Genomic DNA, 19915 nt, shown 5'->3' with positions numbered 1-19915 from the left:
CAACATCTACAGCAAAGCGGATTAGGAGAAATTTGCTGATTTCATGCAAGGTGTATGCAAGGAAATTGAAGATAAGCTTGACTTTTGCTCAGTGAATGAGGCATGGGTTATGTTCAAGAATGGAATAGAGAAGGGAATGACAGAGTTTGTTCCACATAAGATGACATCCAAAAAGAATGACATACCTTGGATTTCAAACAAGATTAAAAGGTTGATCAAAAGGAGAGATAGGTTGAACAAAAAAAGTCGGAACATGAAATTGAGAAACCACGGGGTAGTCCCTTTTCAATTGGAGGAAGAGTTGAAAGCAGTTAAGAAATCACTGCAACAGGAGCTAAGGAGGGCTTATTGGAATTATGTGGAATCTTTTTTTCTATCGATGAAGATACCACAGAATTTGAGAGTATGAAGAGATTTTGGGGCTTCATCAAACACAACAGGACTGATAATACAGGAATAAGAGAACTGAAAAGTGATGGTATTACGATTACTGATCCAGTTGCAAAAGCTGAAGCATTGAACCAACAGTTCAAAAGTGTTTTCACCAAGGAAACTCCCATACCGAATGACTTACTACCGGAAACCTCAGACTTTGAAGAAATGGAGGATATTTTGTTTACATCAAAGGGTGTAGAGAAGTTGCTTTGTGGTTTAAAGACATGCAAGGCCCCTGGACCGGATGGTATAACTCCACGAGTCTTGAAGCAGCTGGCAAAAATTCTGGCTCCAATTCTTTGCAATATATTCCGGTTGTCGTATGAATTAAGTGAAATACCAAATGATTGGCGTGAAGCAAATGTTGTACCAGTCTACAAGAAAGGTAATCGATCTACTCCTGTAAACTACCGCCCCATTTCGCTGACATGTATTTGCTGTAAACTAATGGAGCACGTTTTAGCCAGCAAAATTATGAAGCACGGGGACGAAAATAACATCATTTTCCCCCTGCAATATGGCTTCCGTAAGAACATGTCATGTGAACAACAATTACTTGGTTTCACAAGTGATTTACATAGGAACTTGGATGCAGGGCGTCAAACGGATGTTATAGTCATGGATTTTTCAAAAGCTTTTGACAAGGTTGGACATGAGCGGCTTTTACGTAAACTGGACTACTACGGTATCAGGGGAAAAATCTGAAATGGATTCAAAGTTTTCTCAATGGAAGAAGTCAGAGGGTCGTTTTGGATGGTATTAAATCTTCTTCAGTAGCGGTAGGATCTGGAGTGCCTCAGGGGTCGGTTCTTGGGCCTTGCCTCTTTCTACTTTACATCAATGACTTGCCTGATGGTCTCGCGTCAAAGGTTCGCCTTTTTGCCGATGATGCAATTTCTTACATGACCATCGACAATCAACATCATACGCAAAATCTTCAAGAGGACCTAAACAAAATTGGTGACTGGGCGAAAAAATGGATGATGGATTTGAACACAGATAAGTGTAAGGTTTTGACAATATCCAGGAAAAGAAGTAGGGTGCCACACGTGTATCATCTAAATAACGCCCCTCTTGAATCTGTTGAATCCGTGAAGTACTTGGGTGTAACCATCACTTCTGATTTGAAGTGGACCCAACACATCAACAATACTGTCAATAAAGCCAATAACGTGCTTGCATTTCTAAAACGCATTCTTCGCATAAAATCTTCTGATGTTAAAGCCACAGCTTACAAAACGTTGGTTCGACCAATTGTTGAGTATGCTTCCACAGTTTGGGACCCATCTACCAAGAACCTAATCCACCAAGTGGAAATGGTCCAGAGAAGAGCTGCGCGATTCACTTTAAATCGCTACCATAACACCTCGAGTGTCACCAAAATGCTACAAGAACTTAATTGGACCACTCTGGAACAGCGCAGAGAAAATGACAGGCTAATTATGATGTACAAAATACACAATAATCTCACTCCTCTTTCAGCACAGGACTATATTATCAAACAGGCTACTCAGTTAACGAGAGCCTCGCAACCACACTCCTATCAGGTACCATATTCGAGAACTGAATCGCATCGCCATTCGTTCTTCCCAAGAACTGTAAGGAACTGGAATTCCCTGTCGTCAGAAATTGTTTCAGCGCCATCAGTGGGATCATTTCGAAACCGTCTAACGCCAGTAACGGTTGATCACAGTAGCTAGTTTTTTTTTTTTGTTTTGTTTTTTTTCGTCAAATTTTCTATGTGCTTGTAAATATCTGTAAATAAATTGTATTATAATGTAATATAGCACCAGTCTGCAAGAATCTTCAGTCTATTGAAGGAGGCAGACTTAATCAGAAGAAGAATATTGGTGACTGGGCGAAAAAATGGATGATGGATTTGAACACAGATAAGTGTAAGGTTTTGACAATATCCAATGGCCCGTTGCATAAAACTTACCGTTGAATTTCAGTGGTAACTACCGTCAAAATTAGGCGTCACAGCCAATCAGCATCAAGGATTATAAGCTTTATCACAGCTAGTTACTTTCGTCAAATTTTCTATGTGCTTGTAAATATCTGTAAATAAATTGTATTATAATGTAAATAGCACCAGTCTGCAAGAATCTTCAATCTATTGAAGGAGGCAGACTTAATCAGAAGAAGAAGAAGACTAACAAACCAACGGTAACGAAAACATATAGCCCTCCTCCCTTGGCGGAGACTGAATTAGCGTCTTTGGTTTCTGTTAGGGCGAGGCGCGCCGTGCAGCTGAGGGTTTATGACGTAACAAAGGCTTCTATATTGGGAAATCGGGCGACTTTCAGCACACTATTTAAACACTTTCAGCATAACCTCCTCCCTTGGCGGAGGTAATAACTTGTCAAGTAAATTATGGTGTGCCTGTTATCAGCGTTGATGTTTCCCATTGTTTGAATAGAAAAGAAATTAAAAGATTGCTGACAATCATTGACAATGAATACACGTACGTATTTATGTGACATGACGATGATATCCAGAATTACGACAGTGAGCCGAAAGATCATGCAACTTCCACGTATGAAATCAAAGTAAGCAGTCAAGCTTGATTTGAACTTCCTATGATACTTACCCCGGTCTAGATCAGATGCAACTGTTTCTTGATGAAATCGAAATCTTCTTCCTAAGATTTAGATTAGTCGTAGAATTACTCTTTTTTAATGTCTGCCACGAGCAATTCAGCGTCAGTATTCACAGTGTGTGGTGAAATCACAGAGCCATCGCGCATGTATCGTTGAATCTTAGTTCTTTTGTGCTTCCCTGTCAAAAACAACAAGAAAAGCTAAAAAGAGAAAGTAAGATCATGCTCCATAGGCTTGATAACCACACGCACACACACGCAAAGTACAGATTTGAGAGCTAAATGAGTTTAAAAGCTGTTTGCCGTGAAAAAAAAAAAAACAACTGTTATGGCAGGAAATAGCGTCTGTAGATTTTTATCAGGAAATTGGAGGGGAATTCCATTTAAAATACAATCAGTTAATATGACGCTGCAAACTATCTATACTGAGTAATGTATAGGCTCTAGAGAGTTAGAAAATTGTGCATTGTGGTTAATCGCTGCCTTTAAATAATATGTATTTGTCCAAGTTATTGCTCTGTAATACATCGGATATGTACTAAATATGCCACCTTTGTTCTCTCTCAGGGGCGGATCCAGGAATTCCAAAAGGGGGGGGGGGGCGCAAAAAAAAAATCTGGTGCCTCTTTCGCGGCAAGCAAAAAAACAAAACAACAAAAAACAAAAAAAAAACAAAAAACGAAACAAAGGATTCCCCGTGTATTTCGTGTGTGTGTGTGTGTGTGTGTGTGTGTTTCATGTGTGTGTGTGTGATTTATAGGGGGCACATGCCCAATTTCTTTTCTTTTTTTTTTGATTTCAACAAAAATTAAAGGGGGCGCGCGCACCCCCCCCCCCCCCGATCCCCCACTGTATCTTAAGAAGAAGAAAAAAAGTTAGGGCATAATATAACACGGGTAAAGACCAGGTTAAAACGACGAAAAAAAATTAAAGTTCACTCCTCGAATCTTCATTCGCTTCAACTAAGTTATTAGTTTTTCGGGCCACCAGATTTTTTTTTAGTTGGAATGGTCTGGCCTCCAAATTTTGGTGCCCCGAATGGGTTACGGTGCAATGTCTGTGTGTGTGTGTGTGTGTGTGTGTGTGTGTGTGTGTGCGTGTGTGTGTGTGTGTGTGTGTGTACGTGTGTGTGTGTGTGTGTGTGTACGTGTGTGTGTGTGTGTGTGTGTGTGTGTGTACGTGTGTGTGTGTGTGTGTGTACGTGTGTGTGTGTGTGCGTGCGTGCGAGCGTGCGTGCGTGTGTGTGTGTGTGTGGAAGAGAGAAAAAGGGTTTGTTTCGGATGATCTCTGTTCTTTCTGCAAAAAGAGCACTGAGACATATTCACATTTATTTTGGGAGTGTATAAAATGCAGGATTTGTGGCAAATTATTATTCAGAAATTTAATTTAGAAGAACTAGGAAATATGAATTGGGAAGTTGTTTATACAGCATCATATCCGGAAACTCGTTAAAAGTCAAAGGATGGAATACAATTATATTAATGATTAAAAATATTTCATATTTAGCGAGATCAGAAGGGGAGGTACCAAAGTTTAATGATGTTATGAAGTATTTTAAGATGGTGTGTAAAGAAGAAAAAAATAAGATAGCGAGTAAAAGAGGAACAGTTGGAATGCATTTGTCAAAGTGGGAATATATGAGGTATACCGAGGATGATAATATGTGATCATCTTTTTCTGTTTTAAATTTGCCGTACATGACTATGTATCTGCGAGTTATTGTCATATCGTTGTCGGGTTTTTTTTTTTTCTTCGTCTCTATTGCTTCTACCATTTCCACATCACTTCCACATTATGATTAGGAAGTATTTTATTGTATGAGAAACAAAATGGCAATTTTCACGGCAGAGTTATTCAAGTGTGAATAAAACCTGAAACCTGAGGGCTGAAGGCACGGAGGGGGGGGGGGTGGGGTGCATATATTGTTGGCGTTGAGTGGAGAGGTGTGTGTGCATGTGTGTATGTTTTCTCGCAAATGGCCTCGTTTGTTTGTTTGTTTTTTCTCGTTTTTTTTTTCTTTAGAGAAGCAGTGAAATATGCCCCGTTTTGTGTTTTAAGCAAATGATCTATGATGTCCCCGTTTTGCGGGCTTTTTGCGAGAATATGTGTTTAAAAAAACAAAACAAAAAGCGGATTTCGTTTCCTTGGTTAAAAGAGTTACAATGTAAGTTTGACATTAGTTTGCACAATGTTGGTATTACTGCATTTTACGTAATTGTGTACAATGGTTGTGTATAATACAGTTCGTCTTTGTATGATGCTTTGTTTTGTTTCTGTGAACATTTCTGTTTCCATGATAAGAAATTGAACGAAATTCGTATAAAGTATATAAAGTATTCACATGGCTGCAGCGAGCGGCGCCCCCTTCCGCGCTTCCAGCCGGTAGCCACTGCCGGTAGCCTTCAATGGGCGCCCTCTCAGGTGAGAAGAACTGATCGCACATAATGGCAGCCCTCATGAGAGTGGCACGCACCTTGCGAAACCATTGGAAGAAATCAGTATTTTTCACAGGAGCAGCCATATGGGGTGGTAATTTCTTGCTTGACAGATATAAGTGAGTCATATATCTCTATGTTTGAATAATTAAAGCTTTAGAGTAAGACATTCGCCTTGTTGCTATACTCCGCCTAGTGTTGTGGGAGTGTTGCTTCCAAATTCCGTAGTCCCATGCGTTCATAATGAATGAGTGCTGAGATTTGACCATTATCATTGTCATGAATGCGATCTGAATGTAGCAATCACAGCATCTTTCCGCCTATCCCACAGTTATTCGTGTACTGAGTCTTGCGGTAGCGTTCGAGGGAGGTTGTGTTGTACGTGTATGTGTGTGTGGGTTTGTGTTGAAATGAACATGATGAAAATGAGGTTGTGAGAATGTTAAGACAAGGGTGCCAAAGAGAAATGGGAAAGGGGGAAAAGGAAATGAGTGAACAGATACTTGTTTGGATTGGATTGGATTTATTGAGGCCTATCTAGGCCATTTATTCGGCAAAATAGAACACAAAAACAGATAATAGTGGCGTTCACAATGAGAGCCAGGCAGCCTTGTAAAGCATCTTGTGCTTGTGTTAGGTTGCCTACACATGGAAATACTATATACTTTACAATAGCAACATATATTACAACTGATTCTGTGTTAAATCAAGTAAATAAACATAAGCAAAACACCATCGCATTAATACGTGTACATATATATACACTCACACACACACACACACACAAACATGCAGTATACATAGGGATAGAAAACGGGAAAGATAAAAGAACTTTGTCTACTCGGTCTTAAAAAGGCAAACCTTGAAAAAATAAAGAGAAAGGTTTACAGCACATAAAATACATGTGCAATTGCAAATTTAATGGAAGGAAATAAAGAAGTTAAACTTTCATTATAGAGGGGAAAAAAAGGGAATAATGGATATGTTTGAAAAGAAAAGAGGAAAGCAAAGAAGAATTAAAGATTGAAAACAAAGATAGAATAATAGAATGAGACCTGAATCAACAGTGGATAAAATGAAATATGAATATAAAGGAAAGAACGGGAATTATACAGGTTGAAAAAAAAAAGGAACATAGAAAAAGATACATCAGAAGGAAACAAAGATATTGAAAAGGAAATGAAGGAAAGGTAGCTGGAGGGAAAGAAAACTAGACGGAAACAGATAGGCAGAAAATGAGATTGAATATGACATTGAGGGAAACAAGACGAGAGGAAACCAACAAAGAAATGATTAATAGTAAGGGAAGGGAGAGTTGGGAGTTATCTCCAAAATTAAAGAAAAAAGAATTTAGAAGAAAGTAACTTCTTTTCATAATTGATTCACTCTTTCAGAGTCCATGTCAATAACACATTGAGAAAATGAGCACTTTTCATAAATGAAACTTGTAGATCTGTTGACTTAAAAAAAAGAAGTGTTAAGGTTTTAATGGTTGACTAACAAAAAAGAATTTATAAAAGTAGCAGAAGAAAAATTGGTTTTTTTTTTCCATTGCATGGACTTCCATGATTTTGACTAAAGGGAGGTTTACTGTTCACATAAAGTGCTGTAAATACTTGAAAGAATATTTCACTCCATTACTCCACTTTGTATATTTTCATTCTTTCTTGATACAAATTAGAATGTCTTTTTGTTATGGAAAAGTGTTTTTTTTCACAACTTTTCTTATTCAATTAACTTGTTTGTTTGTTTGTTTGCTTTTTACTTTCTTTCAGGGCAGATCTGCTGAGAGAGGAATACTGCAAAGAAGCACAGGTATTTACATTGTACTTCATCTGTAATGCTTACTATTGAGGAGCATAGTTATATATTGTAGCTGTATGATCATTTTCAGATTCATTTATATGGTGTTAAATCAAACTTGGAATGCGTATGTACAATCCAGACATTTTCACTTGACATTATATACTTTGATGCCTTCATTAACTGAGTAGGAAGGTAGTGTTTTAGGGATTTTCTATCCTTGTTACTACCACCACCATCACCGAAAAAAAAGAAAAAGGTGAAAGTGCATTTAAGCCAAAGAACTGAATCTCAATTTTGCAGAATGCAATTATGCCAGCTTGACCATGGAATAATGGATGGAATCTAGGACAGTAGAGGTGTTCATATTTTTGGCAAAATGTAAATATTGTGATTGCTAGTGTGATGGATTCACCTCAGATATATTAGTCAGGACAGCACTTGTGCTTAGGCATGTTTTCTTATGGGCAATGGCAAATATGAGAATACAGTAATTAATACAAAGCCCATGTCTGACTGTGGAGCAATAAAGTTTATAAGCTATTGGTGCTGGAGGCTAGTGTAAAACCAGACATTTTCGCATGCATGAAATTTTCACGAGCTTGCATGCAGCATTTGCGTGAGCTAAGAGATATCACCTGTATCAGCAGGCATGGGTTGATGTTCTATCATGTTTGTTAATGTAATTCATGAGGGGTTAGTAATCCTGCAAGTCTTCATACAATGTATTTCATCCAATTTGATTCATAATTTTCATGGCAGACCTATGAAATTGGTAAATTTAGGTAACATGTTTTCTTAAAATTGATTTGAAAGTGAGGTAATTTAGATTGGGAGAAGGATTCATCATTTCACCGAAACATTTGTTGTATTTCTCCAATATTGCATGAAACATAAGGAAGAGATCCGCATAGATTATTAAGTGATGCTTGTGTATATTTTCCAAGGGTTGCTTTAAAGCTATGTTTAACATTTTACATTGGTGCTGCTTGTGACTATAAATAGTGATGTGTCTCCTCTGGTTTTATTCTCAAACAATCATTCCAGCTTTATGGAAGACAGCTGAGCAGTAATATTGCCAAGCCAATAAAGGCCACAGTCTTTGTAAATCCAGCAGCCAAGAAGGGGTGAGTACAAATCTTAATTCCATTAACTAATCTGTTTACAACTTTCATTATCATATACATGTAGTCTTTGACCTGTCCTTACAAAGATGACATGATTTCATGGTATTGATACTGCAAGTTCATTTTTCATTAGCTTGTAACACTCTGGAACTAATAACCTAAACTAATAAAGAAAATGTGTCATTTCAAGGTGATGCATTCCAATCTTACTTTAATATGCCTATGAGTGTTACATCATGTTTTTGATAGGATTTATGTGTATGTATGTATGTATATATACAGTATATATATATATATATATATATATATATATATATATATATATATATGTATGTATGATGTTATATAGACACATTAATTCAAGGAGGAGGGGGTGGTTTCCCCAAATCTAAGGTTTGGTCTGTTGGTATTTGTATTATATGACAAATCAACTGCATTCTTTAATTGCAGTCTATGTGCACTCAATTAGGTTTGTGTCATTTACAAAGTCAATTTTTTTTTTTCAGAATCTGCATTCAAAAGTCACTGGACCTGTGACTAATGTACCCTGTACTCTGAACAAATATTTAATTTTCCCTGCATGCACCATATGAAAAGTTGAATATTGGTCTCACTGACTTACATAGTAGAGTAGCAGAAAGAAATTAGAAAAAAAAAAGAAACAAAACACACACACACACACACACACACACAAGGGAAATGTATTATTGAAAGTGTAGTTAACAAGAGTAATAGTGGAACAATTTTTAATTCTATAACAATGGAGCTGTGCAGACTCATTTGATGTGTAGAGAGGTGATATGATATTCTTGCTAACATACATGTGTGATTGATGATTTAGAAATTGTGATTTGATTTCAGGAAAGGGAAGAAGCTCTTTGAAAAAAATGCAGCGCCACTTCTCCACCTGGCCGGTCTTGATGTTGAAATCATTCAGGTAATGTGTGATGAGGACTTTGCAAGTTGTAAAGAAAGTTGAAAAATAATTGTTTATTTTCTCATGGGAATGCAAGAAACTCAAACATCTTTGGCAAATACTTGCCTCCTCACCAAAGAATCTTTCCACGAAGTGCTCAAGGACTAAAGCCAAGAATAATTGGAGATGTAGTCTGTCCATGTTGACATATGGCTCAGTCAGTAGCGTGTCTTCCTTTGCATTCAAATGGCTCAATGGATTGTCCGATTTTCATCAAACTTCTCTGACGTGTTCTACTAATATTGCTGCATTCACTCGATCCACATTTAGATTCGGGTTTCATTCCTCTGTACAAAGTTAGTCTTTTAATATAGGAATCTGAAGTCCACAGGGTTGTCCTGGTTGTCATTCTATACTGTAGGGCCTATATGCTGAATATTTTGTGAGTTTTTTATTCTCGCAAATTTTGTGCTATTTGTGAATTTAAAAACACACAAAAAGATTAACTCTGATCCCGACATGAATGTGACGTACACGCATACAGTTCTCCATTCATGACTGTACTCGACAAATGTGAATTTAATCACTCGCAGAATGTTCGAGAAGTCCCAATTCGCAAAAAAAAAAAAAAAATTAGACACGCTAAAGACAATGTATATGACGTATACAGTATTATGCAGAAATCTGTCTATTGTCGCTTGCAGACAACTACAGAGGGGGAGGCTAAGGACCTGGCAGGCTCGCTGGACGCCACCGACATCATCGTCATTGCCGGGGGAGATGGCACGGTGGCCGAGGTCGTGACCGGACTCCTCAGGAGAGAGGACGAGCAGGTGGTCAGCTCCAGGTGGACGCTGGGCATCATCCCCGTGGGAGTGACCAACTCCCTGGCCAGGAGCCTTTATGCCAATGCAGAAGCTGACGTCAGGTTCGTTTTCACGTACCACAGACTGGGGGTCAGTCTGGGGTGATCCTCTCCCCTTGTGTGACAGGCACTACAGTGCACCCCTGTTATAATGAACATGGTTATAACAAAATTCTTGTTACAAAAAAGGTGAAAATTTAGGCCCCCAATTCGTAGTTTATGTGCATATAATGTATATATATATATACATATATATATATATACATATATATAATTTGTTGATAATGAAATTTCAATATAATGAAAGAAAAAATGCCAGTCCTGAGAACTTTGTTGTAACAGGAGTCACCTGTTTAATATGGTACTTTTTTTTTTAATTTTGCGATTTATTGTCGGACTGTGAATTTAACAACAAGCAAAAATGTGTGTGATAGTGCACATATGACAGCCAAGGTGTCTATTCACAAAAACAACATCTCGCTATGTAAAATCTGTGACCTCCTCATTCGTGAAAATATATGTCAGCAAAAATAAACAGCGTATACAGTAACTGTATCTCTACGTCTGTAAGGAGTCGTAAGCCAGTCATGAGTGTCAGGACTACAAGCACAAGTGGTGATCGATATTTTTGTTTGATGACTGTAGGTGGATGTGCAATGCAGCCATGGCCATCATCAAAGGATTGACAAGACAGGTGGATGTCATGTCTATACAGGTAACAACAAGAGATGGAATTGTAAAGATAGATGAATAAATAGATGTAAACAACCTTGCTAAGTCAACCTCACAAAAGTTGAATGAATGCCTGAATCAAAGGTCTTCCCAGTCCTCTTCTCTTTATAATTCTATTGATTTTAATCTTCATAAGTCAAATTTTCTCTAAGTCCAAGCTATTTCGTTAGTCCAAATAGATTTGAATTGGTGAGGTTGACTGTAGATAGATGAAATAGATAAACAGATAGATATTCACATAGATAGACAGATAGATTGATAGATCGGTATAGATGGGGAGAGAGAAAAAAAAATAAAAGGAGAGCGATTGTGAAGGAAGCTGTCAGAAATGGTGCTTGTGTACACAGGAGGCTTTTAGACACAGAAGCAGCTCAAGAGACCAGGACCCCATTTCATTAAAAAAGTTTCTGTGATGGCACCTGTTGGTAGAATGGCAATTGTCATGGTAACAACAAGAATCCATCCTCCTGATTGGCTGTTGCTACAAGAAGTTGCTATTCTAGCAATAATTGCTCTCCTAGCATCTTTTATGAAATGGTGCTTGAAGGTGCGCAATATGATGTTATATTGACTGGTGATGGAAGAACTTTCGCAGAATATACCCAAAATGATTTTAGAATAATATCATAATGTAAATATGCACAATTCCATCATTACCAGTTGTCTTAAAAGCTGTGCTTTCATTGAGATTCCAACAAGGAAAACTATGAAATTCATCCAGTTTGAATGGGCATAAAGTCATTGTGAGGCTGTTGTGTAGCATTCTGCAAAATGTTCTTTCAAATCTTTATTCCACCTGGCTACATGGTTGTCACTCAGGATGAGGAACATGGAAGGAAATCTTATGCCATGTCCAGCATCCACTGGGGACCACTACAAGATGCTAAGGAGAAGGCAACCAAGTAAGTCAATATTTAGTCCCACCTCACCAAAAAAAAAAAAAAAGATAAAAAAAAAATTAAGAAAATAAAATAAAAAGATAATGATAATGTATGTGTCATATTTTATTTTGATTTATTTCATTTTATTCTATTTTGTTTTATTTTTATTTTATTTGAGTTATTTTTGTATGTTTTGTTTCATTTTTTATTTTCTTTCATTATATTATATCTTATCATATATCATATTATATGTTAGATAAAGTACAACAAAATAAGATGAAAACATTACCAATAATAAAAACAAAATACCAACAACAACAAAAACAAAGCAAAACGTAACTCTGATCTGAAGTCATGTAGTACAGGTATTATTTCCACTGAGATTGATGAGCAATACTATAATTATTACAATTTATTAGAGACATATTTAGATTTGGCAGTCATTTCAAGTAACAACAGACAAGTAGCTAACAATCTGGTCTCAGGGGTACACTCCAGAGCAAGCTGAAGTCCTCGTAGAGGAGGAAAAACAAAAAGAAAACATTCAAGAAACCTGAGAAGAAGATTATTCATTACCAACTGTGGACTGTAATACTCTCACCGATCAAATTTTACTATTGTAAGTTTTGCTGCAGGTAAGCTTGTTTTAATAAGTGTGATTAGCTGCAGCCCTTACAGTGTGACAATTTGTCTCGTTTTCTCCAATACTATCATAGATTCTGGTACTTTGGTCCTTTGAAGCACCGATTCAGCTTCATTTGGGCAGGCTTGACACAGGTCAGTATTCTGAGACTTTGGTACTCCCAGGCCCCCCCCCCCCCCCCCCCCCCCCTCCACATCTTGGCCGTCGTCCACCCGACCGCGACGAAAATTGCACACACATTGCCTATGATGTAATCTAAAGTATCATGAAGTTAATTTTTAAAAAAATTATCATCTATGCTGAATTATGCTAATTTATGCATAATGATGCATGAAATCAGACAATTTGGTATAAATCACTAAATAAAGCTCAAAACAGGCACATTTTTTGTGTAAATATTCTTTTTAGTGTCCTTAGCAAATGTAAGAGAAAAAAATTGTGCTATCAGAAACATTTCCTAAGTATTTTATTGTTTTTTGAATTTCTTGTGTATTTCTCTGTTTTTTCAACTTTATGTATTTCGTTGTTTTTTCGACGAAACTTGTCCGCGACATTGCTCCGAACAATAAGATATGTTATTAATTGATTTTGATCAATAAAACCCCCAAATAATCATGCTTTTATGAAATTTGCTTGTAAGCACAGTTTGCATTGAAATTGTACACGAATTCACAATTTTTGGCCTGACATGCACGTACATATTTATGCGCAATTTTGGAACTGTGCGCCCGGGCATTGCAAATTTGGTGTCAAAAGATGCGGAAGACTCGAAAGACTGGGAAGACTCGCAAAATTCTCAAAGTTAATTAAAGTAGTCGATGATTAAATGCCCTCATATCTACACACCTTTGTGGTATTCAGGAATCCCCAGCAATAGTGAGAGGTCATATCTCATACGGTCATCCAAAGGAGATCCCCGAACCACCAAGCCAGGCTTCACAGGGCTGGTGGACAAGACTTATGAATCGACTCTGGCCCAGAAAAAAAGAACCAGGTAAACAACTTTGTATTCGTTCTCAGTCGATATGTCCTTTGCACAAACAAACAAAAGATTAAAGCAGACCAAAAGAAGCCACTGCAGTGAATGTGCACAATGCCACAATGCATTTAGGCATGATAAGCCCAAGACGTACAACCTGGACACTTTTCATGAAAGTTGTCAGCCCTGACAAGTTGTCAGTGTCTTTTAATAAAATGCTTGGCACTGATTATCTGAGAAGCTCTGCTCACGACTGTTACTATGGCAATTGTCAGAGAATGGCAACTTGTCAGGGCTGACAACTTTCATCAAACAGTGCCCAGGTCCATCTAAAGCAGGTTCCACCTTATCAATGAGTTTGATGAGTGTATTCAGGTCGAACTTTGCCTTTAAATGATCCAGGCAGTTTCCAAAGTTGGGAATATCTTTTGGTTGCCACTGTTGCAATTCTCACTAATGTCTCAGTCACAAAGCTTCCTGTGCTTTGTTTGCCTTGTTTTATTTTTAATTTTCTGTCATTACTACCTTTTCCATTTCATATTTACTCTATGCACATACAGAGCCAGAGGTCATTGACCCCTTGGAGGAAGAAGTGATGGAAGAACTGGACATCTCAGCTGTGGAGTGCTCTATCCTTACTGACCTCAGTGGAGCCCCAAGAGATGTGGGGAAACATGTTCTTTGACATGACTTTTAGATACTGTATACGGCAAATATTTTGAGAGGTTTTTATTTTCGTGAATTTCGCGAGTCAGGCCCTAGTCGCGAAATCAAAGACACATGAAAATAATGACTCTGATCCCGATATGAATGTAACGCACACATATACATTTCTCTATTCAGTACAGCACTCCTCGATTGCAAATTTAGCCACTCGCAAAATTGTTGGGAAGTCCTCATTCATGAAAATTTAGACTCGCTTAGTATAAATATGGGGTATACAGTAATCATTTTTATGACGTGATGTGCGCTGCCTTCAAAACCCCCTTTGTGGGCCCACTTTGATGTGACACATGGATGAAGGAAACTCATGGAATGCTCAGGTTTTGTCTGAGGATTCTGTTATGCTGCTCACACTGATGTGCAATGTATTACACTGAACAATCACTATTGTATGGGGATTTGTCACGCATACTGAATGAAGAACTTTTCGTTATTTATTGTCTGTCTTACAGTGTTAGATGCCCCATTGTGTTCGAATGACATCTACAGACTTTGCAAATCATCAAACAAATTAGAGCATTGAGACTGGACATAATAACAATGACGAAAAGTCCCAGGGATATGTCATAATATTTTGTGTTGCCATATTAATGTTTTTCACAGTTGCCAAAGAAATGTACTATTGGTATTTAACTGTCATGCATGGAATTTGATGTGTATATCCTGTTTCTTCAAATAGTTAAAACCAAACTATCAGTAGACTGTCGGGACAAGAAAGAAGGCACATGTGGTCAGATTAAACACCAGCTACCTTGAAGTCAGCCATACTAGAAGTTTACAGAAGGATATTTATCAGTCCTGATGTTAAAGGGATGGTACAGTATTAGTGGAGGCGAGGATTAGGCTTTTAACTTTTTGTAAGATACCAAGAAACCACTTATGAATAGTACAGAGCATACCATTCTAAGATGAATTCAAAGTTTATTTGATGAAAATCGAGTTTGGAATGGCCGAGACATCCAATAACAAAGTAAAATAGAGCGATCATAATAAAATCAGGATTTCTCTATTTTAGGTATCTCGGCTAGTTCAAAACCAGTTTTCATCAAATAAACGTTGAATTCCTCTTGGAATTACATGCTCTTTCATATTTCATAAGAGGTTTCTCATCATCTCACCCAAAAATGTTACAAACCTGAAGTTAGGGCTCAACCAGAACTATACGTTCCCTTTATAAATGTATTGTTGTGAAGCAGCACCTTACCTTATCAGCCGCATTGGTATTTTGCTTCTCTTTTTTCCCTTCCTTCAGGGGCCTCCTGCCCTCCAGCTGCAAGCTGGACCTTCAGAGCTGTCTAGGACAGATTTCATCAAGGAAGGGTAAGTATGGTGGAATTCTCTGCTCATTTCATGAGGGCAATAGTTCATTTCAACATGGAGTCTTTTAAGTTATTTTCTTGATTCAGGACTTGTAAATTTCTGAAGTCAGGGATAATGGTCGTGTTCTAGAATTCATTGATGATGGCAGAACTCAGAAATATGATGAGTATCTCATCATCAGCTTGAGGTGATACGTTATGACAGATCATAACTCAGATCAATTTGGGTGCTATTAGAAAACGTAAGTATATTGAAAGTCACCAATTTAAAAGTCAGGACAGAGTGTTAATAACAGAAGTCATTATGGAGCATTTGGCAAAAGATATGATGTCCTCTTATTACATGGATGAAATTGAGAACTGATCAGACAATTCAGTTTACATTGATCGATATAAAGAGTGTAAGGTAAAGAAGATGCATGGTTGCCTTGGTTGTAGGATTCATTTGGGGCACTTCTCTGGCTTTGACAGCAAATGTGCCTTGACTTTTGATAATTCCTAAAAAGTTGCTTGGCAGTAACATGTATCAATCTACCACTGTGCATTATGGTGGTATTTGTTCATTTGTTGCTTTAAAGCTCTCTTCATGAAGGTAAGCTAAAGTTTAATCTAGCCAAGTACAGTGTAGCTTCATCAAATTATCACCCCTTACATTTTTGCCATTTGTGTAGAAACACTGACACATATGTATTGCTCTAAAGGACTGTGTATCACTATTTTACTTGTCAGTAATTTACAAGAAGATATGGTTTATTTCCACCCAATTTGCAGAACTGCCAATAGTACTGGGTATGTTTTATAATGATGTTTAGTATGCTCTTTTTTTTCAAACAAAAATAGGAAAATATGTTTTGTGTTGTTTTGTTTTGTTTTGTTTTGTTATGTTTTTTTTTTTTCAATAAAGAATATGTTCAGGCTTTTTTCCATAAAATCTTTTTCTATTCAGTGTGAATGGTATGTGCAATTTTCCAATATTTGAGCCAAATTATGATCATAACCTTTGGAATATGTTTTGGTTTGTGTTTTACTATGCATCATTACACTTTTAAATCTGCAGGGGTTAGTATCCCTGATCTTGCGACAAGAGGGGTACATTTTCTTTAATTTTCAGAAGTTAATCAGCATTAAAGGGATGGTCCAGTATTGGTAGAGGTGAGAATTGGGCGTTTTAACTTTTTGCAAGATAAGTGTATCAAGAAACCGTTTGTAAAATAGTTCAGATCATACCTTTCTAAGAGGAATTCAAAGTTTATTTGATGAAAATCGGTTTAGGAATGGCTGAGACATCCAAAAATAAAGTAACACAAAGCGATCGTAATGAAAGGTTGGTCCCACCTTTTATTAGAATTGCTCTGTTTTGGATATCTTGACCATTTCAAAACCAATTTTCATCAAATAAACGTTGAATTCTTTTTGGAATTACATGCTCTTTCATATTTCATTAGCAGTTTCTCATTATCTCACCAAAAGATGTTAGAATCCCGAGGTTAGGTCTCAACCAAAACTACATGATCCCTTTAAGAATAGAATGAAATAATGGTTTTGCATTGTGAACATATAAAGCACCATCAACATTTGTTTTGTTTGTTTGTTTGTTTGTTTGCTCTTATATTTGTAGGTGGGCAAGGCTGGCAGGGAAAGGTCATACTGATATCTACAAGGCAACTGATATTCCAGTCGGAGAGGTTCGTCTGACACCCAAGATTGAAGAGGTTTGATGCTTTTCATTCAGTCTCCTGCTGTTATTTCGTCTATGTAAAAGACAAGAATTTTAAGTCCCATTTTTTAACTCATTCCTTGGATAGAGGTGAATGTTTTCATGTGTTAGAAACTCTTCCATGACAAACTCATGCTCACAAAATGTATGCACTGGAAATGAAATGGGTTGTGAAATGTGAAAATGTGAAAATGGAATGGGTTGTGTTTTAATACATGTATAGAAATATATAATTCATTTGCAATATGCTTACATAAACTCCACATTTTACAAAGGTATGAAATTTGATATTCCTGAAAGGACATGTAATGATCACAGAAGATAATTTCTTGATGAAGACTGTGATTTTCAAACTGAAAACAAAAAGCACAAATAGGAAAGATATATCTCAAATGGTATGAGAGCCAGGAATGTGTACAGTAATGAGAATTACTGATGAATATTCACTCACGTAATAGTTATGCACTGCTGCAATTTCTGTGCAGTAAAGATGTACTTGTAAGGAATAAAGGTGAGAAGTAATTACTGTATCTTTTTTGTTTCTGTCACCCATAAATTCAAACTCAAGGAAATTTAAGTTTTCAAATGTCTTCACAATCATAGAATTTATAATGTCTGCGTGTTATTTGAATCAAGCTGATGTTATCATGTTTTTAGTCAACCAGTTATGGTATCAGTATCCAGTTATGTCATTTTGACAGAAGGATTAACAGTGATTTGCTCGTCATTGGTATCACAGAAATTGTTTTTTACATGTGCTAACCCGTGTATAGTTAGGTCACAATATCTTTTGATTTGCGTTATGAAGCTTCTTCAGCCATAAAGGAAATCTTATATTCTATTGATCTCAGTCTCCTAAACTAGTTCTCTTCTTTCCCCTCCCCATCCCTCCTCCTCCTCCCCCCCCCCCCCTTCCCTCCCTGAATACCAGGGTAAGGATTCCTGGTATACGATTGACAATGAGAGGTTTGAGGCCATGCCAATCACTGTCAAGATTCTCCCTTCAAAGCTGCGCTTCTTCACAAATCGTTCTCAGGACGGCCAGGAAGTGGAACCAAAGAGGTGATACTTGCATCACTGGGCTCTGAAGAAGAGGTACTCTTTGAGGCACATTGGTGGCGTAGGCATGAAGGGCTGAAAGAGCATGGAGTATTATCAGACCTGAGACGACAAAATGCCTGATAAGTTGGTGGAATCAAATACTGTATACGCCAAGTATTTTGCGAGGTTTTTATTTTTCGTGAATTTCGTGAGTCAGGTGCTATTCGCGAAATTAAAGACACGCAAAAATATTGACTCTAATCACGCTATGGATGTGACGTACGCGTATACATTTCTCCGTTCCGTACACAACTCCACGATCACGAATTTAACTACTTGCAAAATCGTTGGGAAGTTCCGATTTGCGAGAACTTAGACTCGCGAAATATATGGCGTATACAGTACCTTACCCTTGTAATGTGTTGAAGGGGTAACTGCGAGCTTCATGCTGATGGATAACTTGCCTGGAATGGACAAGTAAAATCTGCTTAAATATTTCTGGAAAGTTTAAGACTCTAACAAAATGTATTGATTAGTATATTGGAGATAATCAGTCTATGATAGTTTATGACCACTCAGGTGTTCAGATTAGGAGCTTGGGAGTTTTCACATTCTTTCTTCAGTCCAGTCAAACAGTATGCTTTATTGTGACAATACTGTGGCCATGTATTACTTTCTCAGGTGAACCCGAAGTCATTTGCTCTGGTGGTCCTCCATTAAAGATTCAATTTTATTTGTATGATAATGTATGCAAAGTGCAAGGTGTCAGACCAAGTTGGAGTCTAGGGAACTTCAAGAAGTACTACTTGGCAGACACAACCATGATAGAAATAGATACAATGCTACACTGTCTATTTCTGTTTTAGCATTAATTGTTGTATTTCTATTATACAGCTGACTCCTGATATAACAAATTCCTTGGAACTGGTAGTTTTCTTTCACTGTATTCTGTTATAGCCAAACATTGGGGCCAAACTGTGGGGGCGCTGTGGCATAGTGGATAAGACTCCCGACTCCTAATCGGAGGACCCGAGTTCGATTCCCGCCCAGTGCTTACGTCCTTGGACAAGATGCTTTTACCCACAATGTCCCTCTTGACCCAGGTGTATGTACCTGGCAACGCTGGGGTAATAATAATGGCAGGGCCCTCTGGTAGAGCAGTGGCAACACTGAAGAGGCTACCCTGGATAAATAAGACCTTATTATTATTATTATTATTATTATTATTATTATTATTATTATTATAAACATATAAATTATGTAGAGATATATGGATGATGATTTTGGGATCTGAACTTTTTAGTTTCTTGTGACAAAATTTGTTATTGTCATGTTTAATTTAATGGGAATGCACTGTATAATGTTAAATATTCCTTGCAGTGCTACTAAATCTGTGTGCCACAGTGTAAACCCCTTGTGTGGGACATTATTCTGAGACCACAACACATGAGCGCTTTTGGTAAACATCCTACTTTTCAAAGCCATGCTGCTTTTTTCTTTAGAAGTGTTTATGCCAGAAATAAAGTACAGTAAAGTTGTGGAGAACATTGCAAACTTTGCTGCAATGTAACCATTATGGAAAATCTGTGGCTACAACACTTTCAGTGTAATGTGGCACATTGCGATCTCATTGACCGGTTTGTGCACAAAGTATGCAAAGTTGGTAAGCCATTGACCAAGTTGGGTGTGTGAACTTGGCC

The 19915-nt window shown here is 37.4% G+C and overlaps 2 protein-coding genes across 2 annotated transcripts in view; one reads left to right on the top strand and one right to left on the bottom strand.

Annotated features, from left to right (window-relative positions):
• The window catches only part of LOC140235003 (semaphorin-1A-like), a 35315-nt gene extending 29838 nt beyond the window's left edge, over window positions 1-5477 (bottom strand). Inside the window, exon 1 of the mRNA XM_072315039.1 lies at window positions 5376-5477. Coding sequence (XP_072171140.1) covers window positions 5376-5477 — 102 coding nt within the window. The remainder of the gene's footprint in view (window positions 1-5375) is intronic.
• Window position 5478: 1 nt separating this feature from the next.
• LOC140234638 (acylglycerol kinase, mitochondrial-like) lies at window positions 5479-19431 on the top strand. The gene is made up of 13 exons (XM_072314670.1): window positions 5479-5588; window positions 7245-7284; window positions 8320-8399; window positions 9261-9336; window positions 10020-10243; window positions 10826-10895; window positions 11732-11814; window positions 12510-12570; window positions 13298-13430; window positions 13976-14079; window positions 15391-15458; window positions 17076-17169; window positions 18106-19431. The coding sequence occupies exons 1-13, from the start codon at window positions 5479-5481 to the stop codon at window positions 18238-18240; spliced, it is 1278 nt and encodes a 425-aa protein (XP_072170771.1). The 3' UTR covers window positions 18241-19431.
• The last annotated feature ends 484 nt before the right edge of the window (window positions 19432-19915 follow it).

This window comes from Diadema setosum, chromosome 11 (assembly GCF_964275005.1).
Source record: "Diadema setosum chromosome 11, eeDiaSeto1, whole genome shotgun sequence".
NCBI lineage: Eukaryota > Metazoa > Echinodermata > Echinoidea > Diadematoida > Diadematidae > Diadema > Diadema setosum.
The sequence above is the reverse complement of the archived record's forward strand: the minus strand, read 5'-3'. Positions and strand labels throughout refer to the sequence as shown.

Bases quoted from the DNA above. Each gene is read 5' to 3' on its own strand.
- LOC140234638 (XM_072314670.1), top strand. From the start codon at position 5,479: ATGGCAGCCCTCATGAGAGTGGCACGCACCTTGCGAAACCATTGGAAG. The intron at 11,815-12,509 runs GTAAGTCAATAT...ATACTATCATAG, and splicing joins GCTAAGGAGAAGGCAACCAA to ATTCTGGTACTTTGGTCCTT. The intron at 17,170-18,105 runs GTTTGATGCTTT...CCTGAATACCAG, and splicing joins TGACACCCAAGATTGAAGAG to GGTAAGGATTCCTGGTATAC.